The sequence below is a fragment of the Balaenoptera borealis genome, assembly GCF_965194805.1.
Source record: "Balaenoptera borealis genome assembly, chromosome: 2".
Lineage (NCBI taxonomy): Eukaryota > Metazoa > Chordata > Mammalia > Artiodactyla > Balaenopteridae > Balaenoptera > Balaenoptera borealis.
This window is the reverse complement of record NC_138867.1, coordinates 37,693,165-37,721,094: the sequence shown is the minus strand read 5'-3', so window position 1 is coordinate 37,721,094 and position 27,930 is coordinate 37,693,165. Positions and strand designations below refer to the sequence as shown.

The window sequence follows — 27,930 nt, the reverse complement described above, 5'->3', positions numbered from 1 at the left end:
GTGCCACAACTACTGAACTTGCGCTTTAACTAAGCCCATGTGCCACAACTACTGAGCTTGTGCTTTAGAGCCCACGAGCCACAACTACTGAGCCCGTGTGCCACAACTACTGAAGCCTGCACGCCTAGAGCCCGTGCTCCGCAACAAGAGAAGCCACCACAATGAGAAGCCCACGCACTGCAACAAAGAGTACCCCTGCTCGCCACAACTAGAGAAAGCCCGTGTGCAGCAACGAAGACCCAACGCAGCCAAAAAGAAAATAAATTTATTAAAAAGAAACAAACCAGTTTCCTTTTGTTTAAGAATATTCCAGAATATTCTTAAGAATATAATTTATAATAATTATAAATATTATATTTATATGGTTCCAGTTGATGAAGCTGTTCACAACAGTTCCAGTAAATTACCCTTTAACTGATTTGTTTGGGGGAAAGATCGGCATGTTAACAAAAATTAACGAAGGAATTTTCATCACAGTGGTTTCCAGTTACACTATCACAGTTTCACAAATGGATTGGACCCCTGAATCCAGTGGCTGAAAGAGAGCTGCAAGTCAAATACTGAGAACGTGGATGGAGAGAGTTTGAGTCCTGCATAAATGAATCCTACTGTGATGGGTTAGGTAGAGAAAAGGGTGTGAGCATCCTTTTTACAGCACAAGAGAACGGTTCCCCCACACAGCTCTCATTCCCATTCTGCAAAGCAATGAAGCTGGAAATCACAACTGTTCAGTTTAACATGTGTGAAGTGGTAGAACCTCTAGATACAAAAGACCAAGATGTCCTCAGCTCTTTGATTGATTAGGACGCCTGAAAAGCTGAGCATTTCCCCGTGATTATCACGCCATGACAGCTATCCAGTTAAAGAATGTGCAAAACAGAGGACTCTTGTAGATGAGATAAAATCAAGTCATCTTCAGGAATTAGGAAGTTCGTGAGATATGAACTGTTTTAGTCTTTCTAGGTATTGTGCATAAAGCTCTATGTCATTATGCCCGGCCCCTTTGACCCAGAGGGGCTCCACGGCCCGGGAACAGCGTTCATACATGGCCAGGCCATGGGAGAAATCGATGACTTCGTCCTTTGTACCGTGAATGACCAACACGGGAGAGGTGACTTTAGATATCTTGTCAATGCTGGGGAAAGCATCAAAGCACTATGTTTTCCTGGTATCGGGAAAAGCCACACGCAATCCAGGCATCAGAGGCGAACGGAGAATTAACGGCTGCACACTCATACCTGGAGGCCAGGTGTACAGTGGGAACGGTCCCAATGCTCTGACCATACAGGATGATGTTCTCAGGACTTACGCCATACCGGGTGCGCAGCGCCTGCCACGCGGCGTCGATATCAGCGTAGAGGTTCTTCTCAGAGGGCTTGCCCGAGCTGACGCGCCGTAGCCGGAGTAGTCGTAGATGTTACAGTTGATGCGCGAGCGGAGGCCGATGCATCAATAGGAACTACACGTCTGGCCCAGGTCCACTGCATTGCCGTGGGAGAAGAGCTGCGTGTAGCCACTGGAGGGCGCGCAGCGCACGAACATGCAGCCGAGCCGGTTGTCCCGGGCCGTGAGCGAGAAGACCTCGACGGCGTCCAGCTTGCGCCGCGAGTACGGCCAGTCGGCGCGCTAGCTGCCTGCAAGCGCCGGGGCCCGTTCCCTCCTCGGGCTGCTGCTGCGTTGGCTAGGCTGCTGCGCCGGCTAGGGGCCGCGCTGCTCGGGCGCCAGCACCGTGTAGGTGGGCTCGGGCCGCAGGAAGGCCAGCTTGGCGGCGATGCGGCTCGGGCAGGGCGGGCAGCAGAAGAGCCAGCACAGCTCTCCCGGCGAGAAGCCGTTCCTCCTGACGCCTGGTGCGGGCATCGGGGCGGCCTCGAGCGGCCAAGCAAGGCGGCTGCAGCCCGTCGGCCCTGCGGCAGGAGGAGGAGAAGGAGCGGAAGGGGAGGCGCAGGAAGGGCGAGGCGGGGCTGGCCTGGCCGGCGTGGCGCTTCGAGCCGGGGCGGGTCAGCTGCGACCCGGGCGGCCAGGCGAGGCGCAGGCGGCCGGGGCCCGCGCGCAGCACACAAAGCCGCGGGCCACGGCTGCGGCTGACACGCCGGCTCCAGCGCGCCGCCCCTAACCCCCCTCAGGCCCGCCGCCCGCCGCCACTTTTGGGTTACTCAGGGTTCCTTTTTTTAGATTTAAAATAATTTCTACAAACACTCCACTTCATAACACAATCTTCCAATAAAACAGAAAATATATTTATTAATAGTCTGGAACATATTCTGTGTCTCGGTAATAAGAGGTCAAAAGTAGGTAAACATAAATTCCTTTAGCAATTAATGTTCAGTATTTTATCTTATTAAAAAATGATCTAGAGGGAATTCTCTGGCGGTCCAGTGGTTAAGACTCCGGCTTTCACTGCCATGGACCCGGGTTGGATCCCTGGTGGGGGAACCAAGATCCCACAAGCCGGGCAGCGAGGCCAAAAAAAAAAAGATCTAGACATTCAATGAATTTCCATCATTTAACTTAATTTCGCAGAACTCTAAAGCTTCAAGTTACCAAATACCTGGAGAAACTGTTTTTAGGCAAATATAAAACATTATTTCTAAAGAGCGCACCCAAAAACTTTTATCTTATTTATCTCTATTACTTATGAAAATATCATACCAAGTTAATTTTATTGTTGACCAATTTTATAACAGAGATAACATGAGCTTACTGATTTTCAGTAAACCTAGGTTTAGTATAGTATATTGTATAGTACAATAAAAGTACTATACTTAATGTTTATGACTCTAAGGACATGTCTATATCAATTAAACCATCAACTTAATCTTATTTTTATTCATTAAAAATTAATCCTAGATCATGTGATTCTTTAAAAATTTTGGGCTAGTTTATGTTATATTTAGAAATATTTGATTTGTAAGTGCTTATTTTTAAGTCAACAGAGCTCTTTTAACAAATTAATTTTGATAACACCATCCGAAGGTAAACACATATTTATAACATACACACAGACATATGAATATCCAGAAAGACACAGAGCTCTCATAGTTTTCCTGCTTGAGTTTAAAAAGGTTTCTTTTCCCTTTTATTCTCTCAGTTTTAAGTTCTAATTTAGCCAAAGCTGTAGTCTCAGGCGATGAGCACTGTGTTTAAATTTCAAGGGCATGATAAGTATTATAAATCCAAGCTTTCCCCTAGGAATACTTTTATTCTGAGTCAGAATTTTGGAAACATGTTTTATCAAGCTCGCTTTCTCTGCTTATGAAAAAAACAGTTTTGGAATGTCAAAAGAGCTCTATCCTGGCCATTTAAGAGTTAAGATAATACTTGCAAATGTTGGCTTCGTTCCAATTGTACATGAAGCCAGCTGGCGTTCCAGTGGCTGGCTGTCCATCAGGGAGCTGTAGAGCCTTTGAAGCATGTTTTCCCATTACTAATTTGGTAGTCTAATTTAGATATGATCTGAACAAATTTCTCAGGGCAGTGTGATGAATCCCATGTGTGCTGCTTCTGAGTCTAGCTCCCCAAGGAGTTACCCTGGGGTTGGTTCCACTCTTCTATGTGTCTCGGTTTCTCCCTCTGACAGTCTAAAACTGCTGTGAGTGCTTGGAGCACTGGGTGATCAGCCATAATTATTGTGCATCCCCATGAGCAGAATTTATTTAATGGTTGTAGTGGGATCCCCTGTGGGACCACCGCTAGTCATGAGGCTTGACCCTCAGACACTTCCGCTAGGTTCTCAGTTGCCTGAGAATGCCTTGTGGCCGGAAGGAGCAAGGGTCTATTTTCTTTTGAGCTGCAGGCTAAGTCTCTCATTTCACTAGCAAACATATATACAACATATACACCATATACACATATACATCACATATACACAATCTTTCCAACTTAGCCAAAAACTTAAAAAGCCAGCCAAGCCAGTTCACTCTAAAATTCCCCCTAGGTCCTTGCCTAGGAAACGTCAGTACCTCCCTGGGACTCTAAGTCCCAAGAAAAATAGCTTGAGTAAAATTTAGGATGTCATTTAAAGCAATTTTGTCCAGACATCAGGAGAACTCACCAAAGCACCTGAGGAATACCTAGAAGCCTGTGGGGCTCAAAGGGTCGGGGCTGGTACCAAGCACCGGTTCGGGGTAGACTCCAGGTTTCCACTGGTGGGTGTCTCTGATATCCTGCCAACTATGCCAAGCAAATGTTGACGGAAATTCAATTAAGAATCAAGATAAGAAGCAAAAGAGAATTTTGATTCAAGTCAAACTGGGGATTATAACGCAGGAGACAGACGTTGAGAAGCTCTGAGAACTGTTTCTCCTGTTAGTAGAAGGCACAGTCATAAACATTTTCGAGACAAAGGATCCTACAACAAAATGACATGCTGACACTTTACATAAAGTTCACCAAAAATACATTGTCCAGGTAAACACATACTAAGCAAGTGGTATGTCACTATGACCCCCTATAGAGTTGTGTAAGAATGATAATCTTTAAGAAGTTGCATTGCTAGCGTCAGAAAAAAAAAAAAAATCTTTGCTGTGGAGCAGGCATTCCCGTCTTTGAGGAGGTCTGGTTGATGTGTGATACAGATGCACATTAGGGAGGGAAGGAGGAGGCCGAAAAGGGTGCAGGAAGGGAGAGAGAGAGTTTTATGTTTAAATTTAATCATCCAATAGTTCACCTATTTTCCCAAAAGGCACAAGATTGTATTTCCCGTTTTGGACCAAGTAGAACCCATCTTTGCCTTTAGATTCCCTAAGGCAACTTAACTCTGCCCGTTTTTCAACAGCGGTTCAAAAACCATGGAATCACGAGTTTTCCCCCTTTTGAACAGAGCAGGGTGACTTACCAAGAAGCTTCCACAAAGGTCCCTCAACAGAATTGGAGAGCTCAACACAAAGGGAGTAGAGCTGGGTTCCCAGATCAGTCACAAATCAGTGAGCACAATGGGTTCCAGCACCAGTTACTTACCAGCCCCCGGATTCTTAAGGGGTCGTCTTTCCATCCTACTTTTAACGACAGTAATTGTTAAAAGAAAACTCAGAGTTTTACTGGATATTGAGGAAGAAACAAACTGTTCGCAAAAATTTAGATTTCAAACTGAAAACTCGTATGAAGCTCAAAGGCTTGACATCTCCGGGAAGCTTATAAAATAAACAAGAGGAAGTTGTTTGACCTTTATAATGATTGGTTATTAAATACAATGGGGGTATCCAGAGGGCAGGGGATTGGTTAAGTGATTATCTTATTACGTTTCAGTAAGACAAGGGTTTTTTGTTTTTGGTTTTAAATGATTTTCAAAGGCATTTACAAGAAATAGCTTGAGTTAAATTTTCCTTATGTTTTGAAATAAACTCGATTTAGTTTTGTTTACATGGCTTATTCGGTTTTGTTTGCTAGGGGGGTTTTCAAACCTAGTCTCTATTTTATTTCATTTCACCCCACTTCATTCACCTCATCTTATCACCTGCAACTCCCATCTTTCCCGGTGTGAGCACGGCTCAGTTCTCAGCGTCCGCAGTTTCTAGGTGGCAGCACCCTCGAAAGCGCCAAAACGGACATTTGACTTTGGCCACAACGCCGCTATCTGCGCTGTGCCTGCCTTGCTGGGTCCCGGCACCCTTAGGTGCTCTGTGTCAGTGTTTGGTCGGTCGCGGCCCCGGCAAGGGCACTGGGCCGGCGTTTTCTCAGAAGTAGTTTCCACTAGAGTGCAGCCGGAGCTTTCTCAGGGTCGCAGCCCCGCGGCCTTCCCCATCCCTCGCAGCGTGTGGCTGGCAGCAACGCACTTGCTTTGAGCCGGTTTCAAATAGCGAGTTCCGCATTAGCTATGCTGCCCATTTCACTCGCATGCTCGTCGGAGTGTGCCCGGGAATGCGCTTTGGAGCGTGGCAAACACCGATTTAGCGAGAGTGACAGCGATCATCTAATCCTAGGACTGCCCCTTTCAACGGTGTTGTGCTGTTTGTTTTTTGTAGGGCTAGTTTCTCTGAACGGTTGGCTTGTAAAAGTTCTTTTCCGGTGTGTTTTGCTGTTGTTTTGTTTTCGCTTGTATCTGCATTTTAGGATTTCTTATGCATTTGTAGTATTTTAATTTACGTGTAGTTTTCTACCGAGTTCCTGAGTGTGTCTGCGCTCAGCGGCAGCTCCCTGGGCCGCCTGGGCCGAGGAGCGGAGAAGCGCCGCTGGGTCTCGGCCGCGCCAGCGCCCCGTTCCGCGCGCCGCGGGTGCTGGGCGGGACCCGGCTCCTGCCGCCCAGTCCGCGTTTTCTCAGCCGCACTTTCGCCAGCAGCGCGGAGCGGCCGTTTTCACTTGGGCCGCCACCCTCACGGCGCCAAAGGGAACTCTTCTGCCTCGCGTGGGCCAGGGTCCTCTGTGCCGTCGCCTTCTCGGTCCTAGCACCGCTCCGTTCGTGGCCAGCCGGTTCAGCGTCGCGGCACCGTGATTCGCGCCCACCTGGCGCTCCGTTGGCGTTTTCGCTAGGAGCGAAACGGGCCGTCGTTTTCCCGACACAACGCGAATTTGCACCCAGTGGGTGTCCTGTAGGCGGCTGCACCGTTCCTTCCTCCAACCCCGAGGTTTCTCGGCCGCTGATCGCTAGTTTCTCAGAGTTTCTTGGGGACTTTCCAAGGCGCCAGGCGCCTTACCTCGCTGAAGAAAAGGGGAATTCAACTAGAGTATATGCCGCGTCCAGGGCTGATATGGGGCACTGAGTTAGAACCCTGTCCAGCACGGTATAAACGCTCGGTTAATGTTAACTACAGTTCTTCTTATAATCGTTCTCCTACAGCGATTTCTCAGGGGCAACGAAGTTCAAGAGGATTGAACTCGGCGATGTCTGAAAATTCGTACTATCTTCCCTGGGAGCTATCTCCTATAATCTTCTCACCTCGCTTTTCTAGTTTCTGGCACTGCAACCCAACCGCACCCTCCCCCTCGTTTCCCTGCCAGGATTCCATGTGCCACCGCTGTAGACGTGGGTGCTGTGACTCAGCTGTTGCAGAAACCCTGGCCTGTACACTGGGAATTGCAAACATATTATTTTTATAATCTGTTGGACCACGGGGTGATAGTTCACTTTTTCAGACTCAAAAAGAAATTTTCCAGTAAGGGCTAGCTTGTGGAACGTATAGCTTTAACAGGAGGGCTGCTGATGTGTGTTGTAGACACTGATAAGCCTTTATTTGAATACTTTGGGTTTCTACCTGTCCTTTGTATACATGAGGAAGGAAATCAGAAAGCATAGGAAATAAATGACCTTCTTGACTTTAATAAATTTTTCGTTTAATCCTCAACATTTCCAGTTAGTATTTCAAAATACTTAATTTGGGGAGAATAAATGAAACATCCCTTGAATCATGGCGAGAGTGACTTATCTGTATTAACTTATTTGCCGTTATTACTGGTAGTATTCGGAGTACAATTCTACAGTTATTTTGAGCAATTCTAAAATCCAAAATTTTCTGCAGCCATACCCCTTTGAGTTTAACCTAAGAAGAGGTTAAAGTGTACTCTATATCCAGTTAACATGAATATTAATAGGAGTGGGTGATTACTGGATAATGTCCTGACCCCACAGGCAGGGTTACTGTCTTGCAGGGCAAGCACATATCATCACTTCATGATTTACACATTCTGAATTCTAACCAAAATAATTTCTGAGACGATTTTGTAGACCTGTAATTTTTCTATTTATATAGAAATGAAAAACAGAAATGGAATTATGACATACATACCATTATGTAACTAGCTCTTTTTTACTTAATATCTTGTATCTACATAATAACATTGCATTTGTCAAGTGCATATATTCCATTTCGGATTCAATTTTTTAAATTTCTAATATTATTACAGATTTCCCAACATCCATGTTTTGGCTTTGATCATCCTCAACTTGTGGGAATTTTGTTTGTGTGTGTACTACAGTGACCAAAAGTTAACATTATGTTTCAAGAATATGTTCGTTGTGAATTTAATTCATATCTTTATATTCCCCTTTAAATTACTGTACCAAATGTACTGTCACTGCATTACAGAAAGTGTATATTGCCCTACAATGTCATGATCATTGGTGTAATAAGGTATGTTTTGAATTTATATGTTTGTTTAATATTTTGTTTTCAAATTTTGGTGAGCTTGAACATCATTTTACTCTATTTTTAAAGAAGCTCGTGCTATTTTATTGCATTATGCTTTCAACAGATATTTTATAGCTAATTTTTTTGGATTATGTTTAAATAGACTTCATTTTACCCTATTCCCAAAAAACTGTAGGTGAAAGTGAGAAGAATGGCCAATTTAGTTATAAATAAAGCGAACAAAATTTTTAACTACATTCAACTTTTAATTGATATAAATGTTGGGACAAAATCCACTAGTTACATTATACAATTACTCCTCTCAAATATTCTTGCATTCTCATCCACCACTATGTCTTTGCTTATGTATCTGGGTTTTATTCAAAGCCCTTCGTAGTTGCTAGCTATGTGATCTTGAGTTTCAAATGAAAAATGCAATATTAATACGTGACATCTATGGAGTAAATATTTAAATCCTAATACTTTATGTCATAGAAGATGATTGGAATAAGTGAGGATACCTCTGCTCCTCTGGATAGAACCATGTAATTTAATTCTTTTGGAAGAATACTATATTTATGGACTTGATGACATACTTAGATTGTTTAGAAAATAAAAATGAAGTAACTATGGTTCAGGCCTCCAAAATGGAGCCAAGTGGCCATTGTGAATATGGTTTCAGGCACGTTTCTGCATCACTGAGAACCTGAACTTTCTGAACTGTATCAAATTCAAGGACACCACCAGTCCTTTTCAAAACAATACCTGCTAGCAGCTGCTAGCCCAACCTTGTAGTTTCACAGTTCCTCCCCTTCACAACTGTGTAATGATTTCCAACACCAACCAAACCCTGCTTAGCAAGCGGTCTTACTTCTTGCCAAGGCCAATCCTAATTATAAAAAAATAATTCCTGTAACCTTGCTCTATTTTTAAGCTTCCCCCATTTTGTAGTTCATCAGAACACAATTCAAGTGCTTTCTTGAATCTATGCATCCCCTGCTGCAGTCCTAACAAAGCTCAAATGCAAGTTTTTTTTTTAACATCTTTATTGGAGTATAATTGCTTTACAATGGTGTGTTAGTTTCTGCTTTATAACAAAGTGAATCAGCTATACATATACATATATCCCCTGTGTTCTTGGAATTCTTGGTTAACAGACTTGTGCACTTGCACAAGCTCAAGCATATAAAAGTCTAGCACAGAGGGCTCACTGCTAGAGGTTGAATTGTAGGTGATGGCAACCTTGATGTATTCCAGAAAATAATCTCCTGTAACAGTCAAATGGATGATCAAATATTGCAGTGACTCCTGGATTACACTGAGCAAAGTGCACTTCTACAGTATCCAGCATTACTATTCAGCTTCATAATTGAAAGAGCCTATGATTGTGATTATGTATGCTCTAACACACTATCTAAATATTAAAGACACTCTAAAATATTTACTAGAATCCCAATTATGTATCAAACAACGAATAGATTCAGCAGAAAGAAATTTACCTAAGTCCTTATCCTTAAATGTTTGAGAAGATTCCAGCACCTTGATTCTCACAGAAGTTAAGTCAAATGCACCCAGCATGGTTCATCATTATGTCTTACATGATTTAAGGCTTTGGCTAGTTCTGTAGATGGTTTCTTCATCTGGTCCTTCAGTGGTTACCAGCTGCAGTAGTCATGGTTTCCAGCAAAATAGAATCAATATAAAGGAGATTCTCAAGGTATCCTTGAGCTTGTGCAAGTGCACAATCCTTAAATATGGTTTTCTTCCAAAAGAAACAGAGACCAAAGTAGAAAATGAAAGTATTTTAGAATAAAGGCATATCAGTGTCCACAACACACATCAGCAGCCCTCCTGTTAAAGCTTTCTTTTTGTTGGCAGTCTTAGAGTCTTCTGTTGTCTCATCATTGGGTCTTTCCCCCCTTTCAAAGAATCTCTCCAGCAACGTTTGTTTTTTACTCATCTTGGCTAGGGTTAGCTTGTGGGCTTACCAAAACCGTGACTGAGAAAAGTGTGCAGTGTGGGAAAGAGGCATGGATGGCAGTGGTAAATAAAATAATAGGTGGGCTATGCATGGACTAAAATAAGTGTCAGATTCTGACTTGAAGCCTGCCAGCAGATGCAGCTGTACAATTGAAGTACATCAACTCACTTGCCACTATAAAGCCTGCCACCAGATGCACCTTAATTGTCACTTGCCACTCACTGATAGGGTTTTGATGAGTCTGCAAGCAATTGATTTATTATGGTCTCTCTGCTGATGATAATTTGTATTTGCAGCCGCTCCCCAGCGCTAGCATCACCGCCTCAGCTCCACCTGCGATCATCAGGCATTAGATTCTCATAAGGAGCGCGCAACCTAGATCCCTCGCATGCGCAGCTCACAGTAGGGTTTCCGCTCCTATGAGAATCTAATGCCTCTGCTGATCTGACAAGAGGCGGAGCTCAGGCAGTAATGCGAGTGATGGGGAATGGGTGTAAATACAGATGAAGCTTTGCTCGCTTCCCTGCTGCTCACCTCCTGCTGTGCAGCCTCGTTCCTAATAGGCCACAGACCGGTACCTGTCTGCGGCCCAGGGGTTGGAGACCCTTGTCCTAGAGTAATGAAAATAAAGGCAATAATAAACTAATGGGACCTAATTAAACTTAAAAGCTTTTGCACAGCAAAGGAAACCATAAACAAAACGAAAAGACAACTCACAGAATGGGAGAAAATATTTGCAAATGAAGCAACCGACGGGATTAATCTCCAAAATATACAAATAGCTCATGAAGTTCAATAACAAAAAAACAAACAACCCAATCAAAAAATGGGCAGAAATGGAAGCCGATTGATGTGCTGGAACACTGAGCACTGGGGGTTGGTGGCTGGAGAGCTGATGAGAGGTGGGGTGGAAGCCAGCGGCAGTCTGAGGAACCCAAGAGGGCTTTTGGACTTCACCCTGAGGGCCACATGGAGGCGCTGAAGGAATCTTTCAAAATAATAGGTAAATTATTCACATGTAAAAATAGTAAATTGCGCACATTACAAAAGGATGCCGAAGTCTCCTGCCACTTTAAGCTCCCAGTTCTCCCCAGAGGCAACCACTGCTACTCACTGCTTCTGTGTCTAAATAAATTCTTCACGTCTACACGTAAAAAAAAAAAAAAAAGGGCAGAAGATCTAAATAGACATTTCTCCAAAGAAGACGTACAGATGGTCTGTTTTGTTATGTTTGTTCCTTTGTTTTTTTAGATTCCACATATAAGTGAAATCATACAATATTTGTCTTTCTCTGTCTCACTTATTTCACTTAGCACAATATCCTCTAGGTCCATCCATGTTGTCCCAAAGGGCAAGATTTCATTTTTTGTTTCTGAGTAATATTCCATTGTATAGTTATACCAAATCTTCTTTATCCATTCAACTATTGATAGGCACTCAGGTTGCTTCCATATCTTGGCTATTGTGAATAATGCTGCAGTGAACATAGGAGTGCATTTATCTTTTCGATTCAGTGTTTTTGTTTTCTTCAAATAAACCAAGAGAAAATGTAAAGATTTTAAATATTTAAAAAGTAAAGCAGGACTTCCCTGGTGGCGCAGTGGTTAAGAATCCGCCTGCCAATGCAGGGGACACGGGTTCGAGCCCTGGTCTGGGAAGATCCCACATGCCGCGGAGCAACTAAGCCCGTGAGCCACAACTACTGAGCCTGTGCTCTAGAGCCTGCGTAACGCAACTACTGAGCCCCTGTGCCACAACTACTGAAGCCCGTGTGCAGCAACGAGGACCCAACACAGCGAAAAATAAATAAACAAAATAAATACATTTATTTAAAAAAAGACCCTGTGCAGCCAAAAGATTATATAAATTTATGGGGGCTTGCCTGGTGGCACCGTGGTTAAGAATCCGCCTGCCAATGCCGGGGACACAGGTTCGATCCCTGGTTCGGGAAGATCCCACATGCTGCAGAGCAACTAAGCCCGTGCACCACAACTAATGAGCCTATGCTCTGGAGCCCATGAGCCATAACTACTGAGCCCATGCACCACAACTACTGAAGCCCGCACGCCTAGAGCCTGTGCTCCGCAACAAGAGAAGCCACTGCAGTGAAAAGCCCGTGCACCGCAACAGAGAGTAGCCCCCGCTCACCGCAAGTGGAGAAAGCCCACAGGCAGCAACGAAGATCCAACTCAGCCAAAAGTAAATAAATAAATAAAATAAATTTATTTTAAAAAAAAAAGGTAAAATAACAGTATAAAATAAAAAATAAATTTAAATGAAATAAAATAGTAAAAATTAAAATTCCTAAAGTTGCACATAAAATATTAAAATTAAAAATTTTTTTAATAAAATATAATAAATTAAAATAAAATAGACCATGCTTGAAAATCCCCCAAGCTAAAGTATTTAAGCCCCCTAAGCAAAACTAAATCTCTCCTATTTCAGGAACATAAGCGAGACTTAATTTAGGGCATTTCTTGTAAATGCCTCTGAAATCCATAAAACGAATGTCATCCTACAAAAATGGTACAAGGTACAAAAATGGTACAACGTAATCCCTTTTAATCAAACCCTGCAGTCTGGACACCCCCACTGTAGCTACCAACCTTTGCTAGGTTTAAGGAAAGTCCTCATTTTCACTTTTAAGCCATCGTGTAACGTCATGCCTTTGAGCTTCCTACTAGACTTGGGGCAAATGTGTTGGCATTCTTAGTAGCATTAGAAAAAGCGCCATTTAAGCTCTATTTACAATAGCCAGGACATGGAAGCAACCTAAGTGTCCATCGACAGATGAATGGATAAAGAAGATGTGGCACATATATACAATGGAATATTACTCAGCCATAAAAAGAAATGAAATTGAGTTATTTGTAGTGAGGTGGATGGACCTAGAGGCTGTCATACCGCGTGAAGTAAGTCAGAAAGAGATACGCAGACGTATCTCTACTACTTGGCAAAGCAATGCTGCAGTCAGCTTGTGGGGGTCACTGCTGATGTTCCCCAATAATCACTTGCTAGTTAGATGTTCCTGCTCTCAGCATGCATCATCTAGACACCTAGAGTCCACTTATGGAAGTGCTTTACATTTCTGGTCTCAAGAGTGTTCCCATTCTGGTTTCTAATGTAAATTTATTTACCTCTTGGTTCTGTTGATGAAAATTCAATTAATAATCAAGCTAAGAAGAAAAAAGAGAATTTTATTTGAGTCAAACTGGATTTGAGGATTATAACCCAGGAGACAGACTGTCAAAAGTTCTGAGGACTGTTCCACCTGTCAGACACTAGATGTGCAGTTTTATACATTTTTGAGACAAATAATTATGTCTCATATTGAGAGGTTAACATTATACATAAAGTTCATCAGGGATGTTTTGGTCAGGTGTGCACGTATAGAGTGAGTTGTTAGGTCAATGTGACCCCCTGTGCAGGAGGAGAAAGAAATAGTAATCTTAAAAATTACAATCCTGGGCTTCCCTGGTCGCGCAGTGGTTGAGAATCTGCCTGCCAATGCAGGGGACACGGGTTCGAGCCCTGGTCTGGGAAGATCCCACATTCCGCGGAGCAACTAGGCCCGTGAACCACAACTACTGAGCCTGCGCGTCTGGAGCCTGTGCTCCCAACGAGAGGCCGCGATAGTGAGAGGCCCGCGCACCGCGATGAAGAGTGGCCCCCGCTTGCCGCAACTAGAGAAAGCCCTCGCACAGAAACGAAGACCTAACACAGCTAAAAATAAAATAAATTAATTAATTAAAGGGCTTTCTTTTAAAAAAAAAAAATTAGAATGCTGGTGTCAGAAAAAAGGGACCATTTTTCTCAAAGGTTGATTGCATCCTCCTGCCTTGAGGAGGTCTGGTTAATGTATTATGCAGAGGCACATTGCAAACTGGGAAAACCCCATCCCAAATGGGGACATGTTATGTGGGTTTCAATTCGGACTTAGTTTGTCCTGCCATAGAGAAATTTATATTTTTCCTCATCAGTTCTCTAGATTAGATACTGCAGTGCAGCATGGAGGCTTATTTTTCTGGATTTGTCACTAGATGGGGACTCTTTTGAAGTCACATTATTTTCTCCATATCTTACAGGAAATGTACATCATTTTTACCTTTCTTTACTGAAAAAAATAAATTGAATAGATTGTGTGGGCACTCATTAGCTATATAAATTTGGATATGTCTCTCTAGGTGGGAAGAATGGATAAAGAAATGGAGCTTATTTTATTCAAAAATCCATCTACATTTATTTCACATCAATTTCAATGATCATTTGTGAAATCTATAAAATATCCTTTCTGCCTTTCCTTCTTTTTTTATGGAGGTAAAATTGGTATATAAGTTTCAGGTGTACAACATTATCATTCAACATCTATGTTCATTACAAAGTGATCATCCCCAAAAGTTTAGTTACTATCCATCACCATACACTTGACCCTCTTCATCCATTTCAACCACCCCCAGCTCCCTTCCCCTCTGGTAACCACCAATCTGTTCTCTGTGTCTATGAGTTCATTTCCATATCTAGACTGTTGTATATAACACTGCTGAGAACATTGAGGTGCATCTATCTTTTCAAATTAGTGTTCTTGTATTCTTCAGATGGATACCCAGAAGTGGAATAGCTGAATTGTGTGGTAGTTCTATTCTTAACTTCTTGAGGAATCTCCATACTGTTCTCCAAAGTGGCTGCACCAATTTACATTCCCACCAACAGTGTATGAGGGTACAATTTTCTTCACGTCTTCACCAACACCTGTTATTTCTTGTCTTTTTGAGAATAGCCATTCTAATAGGTATGAAGTGATATCTCATTGTGGTTTTGCTTTGCATTTCCCTAATAATTAGTGATGTTGATCATCTTTCATGTGTCTATTGGGTCCTCTGCATATTTGAAAAATCAGGTTGTTTGGGGGTTTTGTTGTTGTCAAGTTGTATGCGTTCTTTATATATTTTGAATATTAACCCCTTGATGGATATGTGATTTGCAAATATCTTCTCTCATTCAGTAGGTTGCCTTCTCATGTTTTAAAAAAATTGTTTATTTATTTGGCTGCATCGGGTCTTAGTTGTGGCACATGGGCGCTTCATTGTGGTGTGCGGTCTTCTCTCTAGTTGTGGCAGGCAGGCTCCAGAGCGCACGGGCTCAGTAGTTGCAGGGCAGGGGGCTTAGTTGTGCTGCAGCGTGTGGGATCTTAGTTCCCCAACCAGGGGTCAAACTCGAGTCCCCTGCATTGGAAGGCAGATTCTTAACCACTGGACCACCAGGGAAGTCCCAGTTGCCTTCTCATTTTGATGATAGTTTCTATCGCAGTGCAGAAGTTTTCAGTTTGATGTAGTCCCACTAGTTTGTTTTTGCTTTTGTTTTCCCTGCCTACCTTCCCCTCTTGAAATTATTCCATTTCTAGACTTGAAAAAATAGCTACCTGGTAGATACCTTGCTGTTTCACATTCCCAATATTGAATTACCTGAATTAGCAATCATGCAAGAAATTTTGCCATCATAGACATTTGTGAAAATTCTTTTTGCTTGCTTAATAAATTCTACAAAAATTCCAACATCCTTCTTTATCCCATGGGATCCTGCTTTGGCTGTTGCGGAAGGACAAGGAGCCCAGGCAGGGGTGGCTGGTGCCATTCAGGTTCAAGACAGTTAAAAATAAAAGAAAAGGAAAAGGAAAAAAAGGAAAGAAAAATAAAATGAAAAAAAAAAAAAAAGGAACACATAAACCCCATTACTAGAAATATTTACAGGTAAAGGCAGCAGCCATCTATGCCAGAAAAGAATTTTCTCTAACAATGGAATAGATGATCATATACTGTAATAACTCCAGCTTTCTACCAGCAAAGGGCACATCTATAGCATTCAGCATTGCTTGTCATTTTCATAACCAAAAACAACCTAAATTTGTAATTTTACATATTGCAAATACACTATTTAATATTAAAGATATTCTAATATATTTAATAAAATACTAGGGTCTAGATGTATGCTGTAATTTAAAATGCAAGAAGTTATAAAGTGATAATAAGAGCTTGCCTGGTAGAGTGTACCTCTCTGCATAGTCTAGGACAGTTCCAGTAATCAGTCATTCCTATGAATACTTATGTTAGTTTGGAGAGAGAACACTATGGCCTCACATAAATCTATGCCATGGTTTGCTGTCGAATGAGTTTTGCACAGAAATTTACACACAAAAGGGTAGATTCCATACAATTTTGGATTTTAGAATCGCTAAAGGAACTGTAGGACTGTACTCCAAATCCTGCTAGTGACTCCTGACAAGTGAATTTATAGAGAACTGTGTCTTTCCATGAATTCAAGGCCTATTTCATTTATTTGCCTAAGAGCTGAAGATTTGAAATGACTACTGAAAAAGTGAGGATGAAATTTTAAAATGATTTATTTCTTTATTTCCAGTTCTCACTGATTTCATTTCTCACATACACTCTTTAAGAATTAAAGGACAAAAAAAAAAAAAAAGAATTAAAGGACAAAGTAGGAAATTAAAGTACATTAATAAAGACATAGCAGTGTCTATAACACACACCCATGTCATCACATCCTCTTGTTATGAGCTGTATATTTCCCATGTTCAGGCTTCACTGGAAAAATTCCGTTTGAGTGTAAAAAAGTAAAATATCACCCTGTGGTCTAATGGATGGGTGAAAGAATATTTTTTGCATTCCCTGGGGACAGGCCAGTGTTACATACTGGTTGAGCCGCAGCATCCAGGCTGCACAGGTGGCCCATGGAATCCTGGCAGGGAAAGGAGAGAAAAGGTGAGGTTGGGTGGGATGCCAGAAACCAGAGCGATGAGGGGAAGGGATTCCAGGAAACCGCTCCAGAGGCCGGGAGTCCCCACATTCAGACTCCTGTGAGATTAATCCCAGTGAAGAATTTTGCCCCCAGAGAAATCACAGCAGTTGAGAAATTCTCAGTATAATTGCATTAACATTTATTAAGCACTTACACTTTGCCTGCCATTGTTCTCTCAGGCCCGGTTTCAAACCCCGGATTGGGTGGACACTCTAGTTCAACTCCGAATGGCAATGAGAAGTCAGGCGCCTTGGAAAGTCGCCTGGTTGGAGTTAGGAAGTGACGCGAGCCTAACCGCTCCAGAATCTGGCCGCAGAAACACCCCACCGCGAAAGACAATCCCTAGTTTTCTCTTGTCCGGGGCCCCAGCGCTCTGGCTGCAGGTCAGCTCTGAGGTGGGAGCTGGAAGTCGGCTTTGGGGAGAGTCAGGAAGAAGGGACACGCCCAGGAGAGTGCCTGAGGGAGACGGAAGCTCTGCGCTACCGGAGGCCAGTTCTTCTCGATGCGTTTGGAGCGGGGACAGGCGCTGGGGGCCGTGGAGCAACGTGAAGGTGACTGGACGGCCCCACAGATGCACTGGAAGGGCCAGGGCCAGGGCGAGGGCGCAGGAGCGTTCATCGGGCGAAGTGGAGTTCTCAGGGCTGCTGGCCGCCCTTTGCTGGATGTCTCGGAGCCCAGCACGTGGGACCCAGTTTGGCAACGCCTATGCTGGACCCCTGGCCGCCCGGTGTGCCCAAGAGACCCCACCGGCCTCCCCCCGCCCAGCAAATCAGGGGACTGAGGGTCCCTGGTGAGAACTGGCACCGGCCACCCCGCCCCTGCGTCGGGTCCTTCCCCAAAAGACAAAGTAAGAGAGAGAAAGGCGTTGGAATTTGGTATAATTTATTAAGTAAGCGAAAGGAAAATTCACAAATGTCTCTGAAGACGAATTCTTCCATGATTGCTAAACGGAGAGGTGTTATTGTAATAAAATCTGTCGCAAGGGATCATCCAATGACGGGTCTCAGCGGAGATGAGGGCTCCTGGGTCCAAAGGCGGCGGGAGAGGCAGCCCAGGGTCTTGCCGGCCACTGCGTGTAGGTCCGCGGCCACCAGCCTTGGGACGTCCGGTGGTGTCTCTCCAGGCCAGGAGGAGGGCGATGCTCCGGAAGGGTCCCCGCGGTCAGAGGTCTCGGGTTCCAGATGTTGGGTCCCCGATGCCGCAAGACCCGCCCAGGGAAGCTTTGCGGGTGGGCGGCGGCCCCACCTCCGGAGGGCGATTGTGGCTCCTGGCGGGTTGAGGGCGTCGTGTCCGGGGCGGGCGGCCCAGCGCCCCGCCTGCAGGTGCTCTGCGCTCGGGGTCCGTGTTTCGGGCAGTGTGGGTGCAGACGCCCGCAGGCGGTAGAAAGTTGTTCCCCATCGAAGTCCTCGTCGTCCCCAGAGAGTTGGCCCAGCGTAGGATAGAAAGGGAGCTGCCATTCCTCAGGGTCCGCTAAGCTCAAGATTTGCAGCATCTCTGGTTCCTGGGACTCCTCTGCGGAATCCCAGGCCTCGCGCACACAGCGGGGAAAGTTCGGCTCCATCGCTTCAGCCACTGAGAGGAGGAGAAGTTTTCAGGGATCCCTTCCTTGAGGATTTATACTTTCCCGTCCAACTTTTTAGCTGTCCAACCAGAGGATATGAGGATGGGTGGTGTCGTTTTTCTCAGGCTTCAAATTGGTTCAGAAGGCAGGACCTGAGGAGATTAAGGGAAAATCCAGTCATCTTTGATAAAGTTATTCAAGTTGATTTTGTAGATTGAGAGAATTAACGTTTTTGTGTTGTTTGTTTTTAAAGGAACAACAGGTACAGGGCTCTGTCAAGACAAGCTATTTTGGAAGGTTACTCCTTTATGAAAAGTATCTTGTGTGGTGACACTTTTAGGTAACTGTAAGTTCATTGATTCTCAGGGCCCTTCTGCTTGAAAAGTACCATCAGATTTTACCCAGATGATCAGAATGAAAAGTTGGTCATCTTTGCATGAAATCACGCTGCTGGTCAGTGACAGAAGTCAGACTCCCACCCTGGTCTTCTGTTTGTCAATATGTAAGTTAAAATAGTTTCAGAATTTCAGCCAACATGTAGGAGGGGAGGGGTCAGGTCTAGGGACCTAGATGCAGACTGTTTGGGTACAAGTTCTATTATTTCTATATGACTCAGCTAGTTACCTAACCTCTCTTGTCCTCATATTTTTACCTGGATGATAGCTAAACTTTAACATTTTACAAAGTAGCTTTTATGATTAAATTGAATAACAAAGTCAAGTAATTAGATATCTCTGGCAGAAAACATGTTATTCATTTACAATTATTATTATTTTCATTGTCATTCTTAGTGATATGATCATGGATATTAAACATAACATCAATGAATAGCAAACTCAAAATGTTGTCCTTTTGTGTGTGTTCAATCTGAGTGGATTGCTTTTTCCTTCTGTGTCAGATCTATAGTGAAATTTCATCCCTTTACATCCTTCCTCAGATGTTTCAGACTTTCTGTTGGCAAACGTGTCAGTGCATCCAAGCACAGATTTCCTCTATCAGTCATTCATCTTCAATGTAACAAAGTTAGTTTAATTCAAAGAGTTTTTAACAAGCATGTTTTGACAACCTGCCATGAGCAAGGTGCTGTGATGGTTTCTGCACATACAGAGCTGTAGAACTGGCTCCTGCTTTGGCAGAGCTGAATTTTAAGGGGAGAGCAAAGTCACAGTCAAGAGACCATGAAGACACAGCCAAATCTTGTTCCCTATGGTAGCTGATTCTCTGCCCGGAAAGAAAATGCTAATGTTTGAGATGACTCCCACCAAAGCCAGTCTTTTTGCATGAGGTGAGGAAAAAAGACAATGGTAGGATAAATATGAGGAAAAAGGAAACAGAGAAAAGAAGGAAGACAATCAAAGTGAAAAAAAATGAGAAGTAAGGAAATAAAGAAAGTGGATGAAAGTACGGACAACAGAAGGAGTAGAGGGTTGGAAGCTCTAGTCAGGCAGTGGTAAATTGAAGGGGTTTATTGGAGCAACATGGAATTTTTGCAGCTGACTTGGGAGAATCTAATAAAGACAGAAAGCTCTGCTGGCCAGGTTTAAGGGAGGGACAACAACACTATTCCTTTGAAGACATGGAACTATTTAGCTCTGGTAGTGTAGAACCTTCCCAGAGAGTTGTTTGAACCTGTGTGTAATTTCCCCCAGAGAGGTTAGGGACAGCTAGCCTGTGTCATAGATGCATAGCAAGAAGCCACTACAGTGAGAACCAGCAATGTGGTCAGACTGTGGATGGTCAATATCAGTCACCAATGAAGTGGGGATCACCTGATTTCAGACAATGTCTACCCATTATTACATGTAGTTGGGATGTCTTAATATCTCTTTTAATCTGTATGAGTTCCCATTCTTTTTTATTTTTTCCCTTTCAATTTTTGCAGAAAATGGTATGTCAAGTACTATGTCCTACCTGTTTTTTAAAGTTTCATTCATAGATGACTTTCCTGAGCATCAAGAATGGGAAAGTTCCACTGACCCTGTAAGCCAGCATGAAGCAAACTAACCCTTCAATACTGGGCACGTGAAATAGCAAGATATCTACCAGGTAGCTATTTTCTCAAGACAGGAACGAGGTGATTTCAAGAAGGGAAGGCAGAAAGAGTATTTTATAGATTCCACAAATAATCATTGAAGTGGATGTGAAATAATGTATAGATGGACATTAGAATAAAATAAGTCCATTTCTTTTCCCACCTATACCAAAAATAAGTTTTGGTCTATTGTTAGGGAAAAGGGTGTCATGAAAGAATATAGATAGATCTGTGAGAAGAGTTAACAAGGACATTTGTAGGCAAGGATTGCCTTCTGGTGAGAGAGTCAGGGACAGTCTTAGTGTGAGGCAAATATTCCCAGGGATCCTAAGTATATGGTTCAAAAAGTGGGTTCCTTTTCTTGGGGGTTAAGATTCCAGTTTGGGGGTGAGGATGCCTTGCCTATTGACTGCCTGTTTATTGATAATCTTTATGCTTTTGAGAAAGAAGTGAAACAAAATGTAGGCTCCTTAAGGAGGAACCGGTTATGTCTTTCAGCCCTAGTAACACAAGTAGGTGATAGCTGTGGGCCCACGTGATTTAAGGGAGCAGTATGATCTGGAGAGTCTGGGAAACCTGGTTGGCACTTTTTAGTGTGCGAGGTCAGTAGATATTCTGATTCTATTTTGGACTGTAATTGTGCCCTGTAAGTGGATGCATTCTAAAGAGGTTCATTTTCTATAGTGAGTCATAGGGTACTTTCAGTAATGATAACTTGAAAAAGAAATCAATATTTAGTTTAATTTTCTCTCTCTTGATGTGTAATTTCCTTCAGTTACCTCCATCCTTCTGTAAAAATCGATACAGCTGTTCAACCTTGTGTGATGATACTTGGTGGGATTAAAGAATGGGCAGTAGAGGAAACGCATCCTGAAACAGAGTAACCCTTTTTTGGTACCAGTGCACAGACAGCAAGCAGTGTGCTATTAGGGTGACCGTGTCCTGGCATCCAGGGGGAGAGAAGCAGTGATGCAAAGTTTTCTTATACAGGAGCTGGAAATAGTGGAGTGGACCACAGTGAGGACTGTGATGTAATGGCTGTGTGAATGATCCAGGAAGAGACATGAGAAAATCCCTTTACACGTAGACTTGAGAAAGATAACAAGAAATTGGGAGGGAAATTGGCACCTGGAATACATATTCAGATCAAAGTCTAAGTCCCAGTTGCACATTCCATGGTAGGGACTTCTGACTTGGCTTGGGTAAGATGCCAAGACCTAGACCATCAACCAACACCCAGTTAGCAGAAAGGTTAAGCCTTAACTTGCCTACTCCTGCAGACATATGGATGGGGAAGTGGGGAGCAGTTGTTAAAATGGGAGAGGGTTTCCTGCAGATATATCATAATTTATTTTCTTCCAATCCTTTACTGAAAAGCACATTTGTTTTTTAAAGTATAATTCCTTGCTTGTAAGAAGTGTAATTCTGGGCCAAAGAGTATACATATTGAAATGCTTGATGTGTATCTGCATACAGTATTGCCTTTCCAAAGATCCTTTCAGATTCATTCCCAAAAGCTGTGTTGTGGAGTTACTACTTTACCAACATTGGATAAAATGAAAAAGTTTAATATAGGTCACTAAGGTAGTCGGAGTTATGTCATGGTTTCACTTTGCATTTCATTGATGTTAATGAGCCCTGACCTGGGTCCCAGCTCTCCTTTCAGGAGAGGCCCACCTGTACCACTTCCAGTCCTGACTCCACACACCCAAGTCAATTCCACAGGCAGAAAATAAGGAAACAGGCTTTAATCATTGTGCACAATTGGAATACATAAGAAGCATGACGACTCTGAGTACGAGAGAAAGCTCCTTAAGATAGTATGGATTCCCTGAAGAGAGATTTCTAATTGAGAAAGCTGTCGGTAATCCAGGAAAGGAGGGACAAATAAGGACTGGTCTGCCCCACAGAGTCCTCCAGGCTCATCCCAGAGCGAGGCGGGGCCCAGGGGAGAAGCCCAGCCAGGCAGAAGGAGGCCTCCACTGGGGTGACTCAGGCTCCAGGCCAGGGCATGGGTTGAAGGGGCGCCGTGGGCCGGACAGAAAGCTGCGACTCCTTTCCTTGCCGAGTTCCGCAGGGTTTCAAGCCTCCACAGGGTTCCCGCAGCTTCGGGGTAGGGGACGGGGACCGTCCTGGGCTCCTGGAGGCCATCTGGCCGCGTGTCTGTCGGCCTCCGCTGCTGCGGGCATCTCCTGGCTGCTCAGGCCCGATTGTGCCCTGCGGTGTGCGGCTTCAGCCTCTTCTTGACGGGGCTGCCGCTCCACCCCGGATTAGCCGTTGGCTCCTGGACTTGTGGGTCTCGCCAGCGTTTGTGGCCGCTCTCCACCTGGGGACCGTCTGCGTGTCCGGGGCAAGCGCGCCGCGGCAGCCCACATGCACAGTAATGTGCGTCCTCGCAGAACCGGGGGCTTCGGCAGGAGGGGCGGCTCAGCGAAGGGAAGTTATCCAGAGCCCAGGCCCAGGCCTGTTCTCGGTTGAGGCCCGGTGGCACGTGGGGCTCTTGGATGCGCCCTCCTCCGGGACAGCTCTTCCCAGGTGTAGTACGCGTGCGTCTCCATGGCTTCAGCCTCCTCCCAGGCCAGACGCGTAGCGGGTCTAAGCAAAGGGGCGAGTGATTCAGCCCCGTTCTGAGTGTGCCTTTTATAGAGTCTGTCCCGTATTGGATTTCGGAAACCCTTGCGCAGATAGGTGGGCATGGACACTAATTTGCCTTGCAAATTGCCTCGGAGCCTCGCGAGATTAAGGAGAAAACTGCATCTTTCTGCAAGGCGCTATGAAATTTCTGAGTGGTTTTGCTGATTGAGTTAAAGAAAGGGGATGGGAGGGGAGGAAGGTCCCTGTGGAGAGAGGCCCATTCCTGGTCGTTTCCATTCACTAGAAAACGCCTCTCTGCTTGGGAGGCACACCTAAGCAAAGTCACTGGGTTGGAGTGGGGACTGCAGCGATCACGCCCCTCCCGAATCCGAGGGCGCTCAGCCCATCCTATCAAGGCAGGGTGGCTGGTCTCCCCAGCCGCTGGTCCAGGGTCGTTATCCCCTTGGCTTCCACGCCAGCAATCTCACAGCAGGTCAGCTCGGCCAGTCGCTGGCAGGCACTGTGCAAGGGGGCTGCGGAGGGTCGGAGGGGTAAGGGACACTTGCTGGGATTTGGTTAGCGCCTGAGGAAGCCTGAACTTCTGGGCAAGTTCGGGGACGGGTGGGGGGAATGCGGTGGAGGCGGCGCCAGAGCCGCCTGCAGATGCCTGGAGGGCCCTGAGAGGGACTCGGGGCCAGAAAGGGCCAGGGCCACGGAGGAGGGACGCTTCCCGGGCGAGTGGAGTCCTCAGGGCTGCGGGCGGCCCCTCTGCTGTTCTTGGAGACCCAGCGTGTATCCGGGAGTCACACGAGAGGCCATGATCCACCATCCCCGGCTCCGTGTGCACAGGCTACCCCAGCATCCGCCGGCGCCCAGCAAAGCCGGGTGACCTAGGTTCCCCCCCGGGAACCGGCAGCGGCCACCGCTACCTGCGAGCCTCGTCTTCCCAAATAGACAAACCAGGGACTCACGGGAGGAATAACAGACTGTGACATCGTTTTTCGTCATCTTTACTGACTAGCGAAAGGGAAATTAGAGGAAAGGACTCTGAAGACAAAGGGCTTCCATCCTTGTGGAGCAAAGGCAGAGACGATGCTGTAACGTAATTTGTCCGCGGAGATGAGGGACTCAGCGCAAATCTCGGGGCTCCTGGCAGCCCTGGGTCTTCCGGGCCACTGCGTGTCGGATCCGCTGCCACCAGCCTTGGGACGTGCGGCGGCTCCCGGGGGCAGGAGCCGGGCGACGCTCCATAGGGTCCCCGCCGTCAGGGTTCTCGGGCTCCGCTCGTCCGTCCGGGAAGCGGCGCCACCTGCCGAGGGAGACTGCGGGGGCGGCGGCCGCCTCTCCTGGGGCGCCTCTGGGTCCGGGTGGGTCGCGGGCGTCTGGTCCGGGGCAGGTGGCTCTGCGTCCCGTCGCGAGGGCTTCGGCCTCCAGCAAAGTGTCCGTTTCTCGAACGGTCCCAGCGCAGAAGCCCGCCGCAGGGACTGAAAAGCATTTCCCAGTCAAAGTCTGGGCCGTCCCAGGAGAGCTCGCACGGGGCGGGGTAGAAAGGGAGCGTCCAGGGCGCAGAGTCGGCTGAGCTCGGGGCTGGCGGCGTCTGGGGCCCCGGCGCTCACAGCCGGGAAAGGGCTGCGCCATCGCGTGGGTCTCACACCAGGCGATACCGAGTGTCTGGGATTCGGAAGCCCCCAGCCCGCGAGTTTTTATGCTCTTCCGGCCTCCTGGCGAGATAGGAGGAGTTTGGGTGGTGACATTAATCTTACAAGATAATTGCATCAGAAGACCTGATAATATTAATACAAAAACCAGTCATCTTGGATAAAATTATTCATGGTCATATCTCTTCAAGCTACAGATTACGGTTGAAAAGGAAAAGTATTAGCACACTGGAGGGGGAAAATGTTTGGGCCGACACTGGGGTGTAGAAAGCTCCAAATTGCTTTCTTGGAACAGAAACCGAAACCCAGGTCTCCAAGCAGAAGAATGCTTTCGGGGAGAGGGAAGCGTGTGGCGGAGAAGGGGGCAGAATGCCAAAGGCGGATTTTCCAAGTGAAAGAAGGGCAAGCGTGGTGACCCAATTCTAAACTTGAACTTTCAGTCTCCTAATGTTGTCTTCTCCTGGTAAATTGCTCAATTCAAAGGAATTAAGACTGTGTTCAGACCAGTGTCATGGCAAGAAGCCCCAGAAATCGACTGCTTGGGTGGAGGGGCAGTTCCACCCCTCTGAATGAGTGACTCTCAGCAGATTCTCCTCTCTCTAGGCCTCCTTTTGTCATCTCTGAAATGGAAGGCATTACAAGGCAGCTTTCATGAATGCATTCAATAATAAAAGTAAATAGGATTACCTGGCAGAAATTTATTTGCCCAATTATTATCATTATCATATTAACGATATCATCATGGATACAAGTCCAGTCAGTCTTAATGAGAATAAATGTTAAACACTGTCTTTTGAGGGGAGTTTTTTCCTTCTAAATGGATTTTTTCCTAGACATATCACATCTATGGTGTATTGCACTGTAATGCATCCTTTTCAACCTGTTGAGAGAAGTATAAGTAGATACATTGTAGATTTCCTTGACTAGGAATTTATTTTACTGTGATAAGTTATAGTCATTCCTAAGACTTGGGAAGCACATTTTGATGTTCTTCCCTGTACCGGGTGCTGTGATTGGAGCCACACACAAAAAGATGAAAACCTGGCTACAGTTTTCAGTCCTTACATCTTAATGAGAGAGCAAAAAGGCAGTCAAGAGACCATTCAAGAATACAGCAAAGGGACTTCCCTGGTGGCAAAGTGGTTAAGAATCCGTCTGCCGATGCAGGGGACACGGGTTTGAGCCCTGGTCCTGGAAGATCCTACATGCTGCGGAGCAACTAAGCCCTGCGACACGACTACTGAGCCTGCACTCTAGAGCCCGCGAGCCACAACTACTGAGCCAGCGCGCCACAACTACTGAAGCCTGCACACCTAGAGCCCGTGCTCTGCAACAAGAGAAGCCACCACAATGAGAAGCCCAAGCACCACATGGAAGAGTAGCTCCCGCTCGCCACAACTAGAGAAAGCCCGCGCGCAGCAACGAATACCCAACGCAGCCAAAAATAAATAAATAAATAAATTAAAAAAAAAGAATACAGCCAAGTCCATGAGCATTGCCATAGCTGATTTGATGACCAGAAAGAAACATTCTAAATGTGATGCCTCCCTTCAAAGCCAGATTTTTTTTGTTCCCTGTCCTATACAGTAGGTCCTTGTTGAATATCAATTTTATGTATAGTAGTGTGCATACGGTAATCCCAAACTCCTAATTTATCCCTCCCCTCCAGGCTTTCCCCTTTGGTAACCATAAGTTTGTTTTTGAAGTCTGTGAGTCTGTTTCTGTTTTGTAAAGAAGTTCATTGGTATCATTTTTTTAGATTGCACATATAAGTGATATCATATGATATTTGTCTTTCTCTGACTTACTTCACTTAGTATGATAATCTCTAGGTCCATCCATGTTGTTGCAAATAGCATTATTTCATTCATTTTTATGGTTGAGTAGTATTCCATTGTATATATATATACATCTTCTTTATCCATTCGTCTGTTGATGGACATTTAGGTTGCTTCCATGTCTTGGCTAGTGTAAACAGTGTTGCAATGAACATAGGGGTGCATGTATATTTTCAAAGTATGGTTTTCTCTTTACATATGCCCAGGAGTGGGATTGCTGGGTCATATGGTAGTTCTATTTTTAGTTTTTTAAGGAACCTTCATACTGTTCTCCATAGTGGCTGTACCAACTTACATTCCCACCAACAGTGTAGGAAGGTTCCCTTTTCTGCACACCCTCTCCAGCATTTATTGTTTGTAGACTTTTTTTTTTAAATGTAATTTTTATTTATTTATTTATTTATTTTTTGGGCTGTGTTGGGTCTTTGTCTCTGTTGAGAGGGCTTTCTCCAGTTGCGGCAAGCGTGGACCACTCTTCATCATGGTACACGGGCCTTTCACTGTCGTGGCCTCTCTTGTTGCGAGGCACAGGCTCCAGACGCGCAGGCTCAGTAGTTGTGGCTCACGGGCCTAGTTGCTCCGCGGCATGTGGGATCTTCCCAGACCAGGCCTCGAACCCGTGTTCCCTGCATTGGCAGGCGGATTCTCAACCACTGCGCCACCAGGGAAGCCCTGTTTGTAGACTTTTTGATGATGGCCATTCTGACCAATGTGAGGTGATACTCAATGCAGTTTTGATTTGCATTTCTCTAATAATTAGCGATATTGAGCATCTTTTCATGTGTTTTTTGGCCATCTGTATGTCTTCTTTGGAGAAATGTCTATTTAGATCTGTCCATTTTTTGATTGGGTTGCTTCTTTGTTTTGTTTTTGATATTGAACTGCATGAGCTGTTTGTATGTTTTGGAGATTAATCCCTTGTCGGCCGCTTCGTTTGCAAATATATTCTCCCATTCTGTGAATTGTCTTTTTGTTTTGTTTATGGTCCCCTTTGCTGTGCAAAAGCTTTTAAGTTTAATTAGGTCCCATTTGTTTATTTTTGTTTTTATTTTCATTACTCTAGGAGGTGGATCCAAAAAGATATTGCTGCGATTTATGTCAAAGAGTGTTCTGCCTATGTTTTCCTTTAAGAGTTTTATAGTATCTGGTCTTAAATTTAGGTCTTTAGTCCATTTTGAGTTTATTTTTGTGTATGGTGTTAGAGAATGTTCTAATTTCATTCTTTTACATATAGCTGTCCAGTTTTCCCAGCACCATTTATTGAAGAGACTGTCTTTTCTCCATTGTATATTTTTGCCTCCTTTGTCATAGATTGATTGACCATAGGTGCCTGGGTTTATTTCTGGGATTTCTATCTTGTTCCATTGATCTATATTTGTTTTTGAAAGCCAGATTTTTATTGTTAACTTCAGG

The 27,930-nt window shown here is 44.8% G+C and overlaps 1 protein-coding gene and 1 pseudogene across 2 annotated transcripts; both read right to left on the bottom strand.

The window, feature by feature from the left end:
* Positions 1-277: 277 nt before the first annotated feature.
* Positions 278-16,801, bottom strand: LOC309623382 (alpha/beta hydrolase domain-containing protein 17C pseudogene; annotated as a pseudogene). The gene has a single exon. The product of its transcript is annotated as an alpha/beta hydrolase domain-containing protein 17C pseudogene (transcript).
* A 1,056-nt stretch (positions 16,802-17,857) lies between these two features.
* On the bottom strand, positions 17,858-18,415 carry ANXA2R (annexin A2 receptor; the record flags this gene model as incomplete). The annotated part of the gene is made up of 1 exon (XM_082379624.1): positions 17,858-18,415. One exon carries the CDS (start codon positions 18,413-18,415, stop codon positions 17,858-17,860), a length of 558 nt encoding a protein of 185 aa, XP_082235750.1.
* Between the last annotated feature and the right edge of the window lie 9,515 nt (positions 18,416-27,930).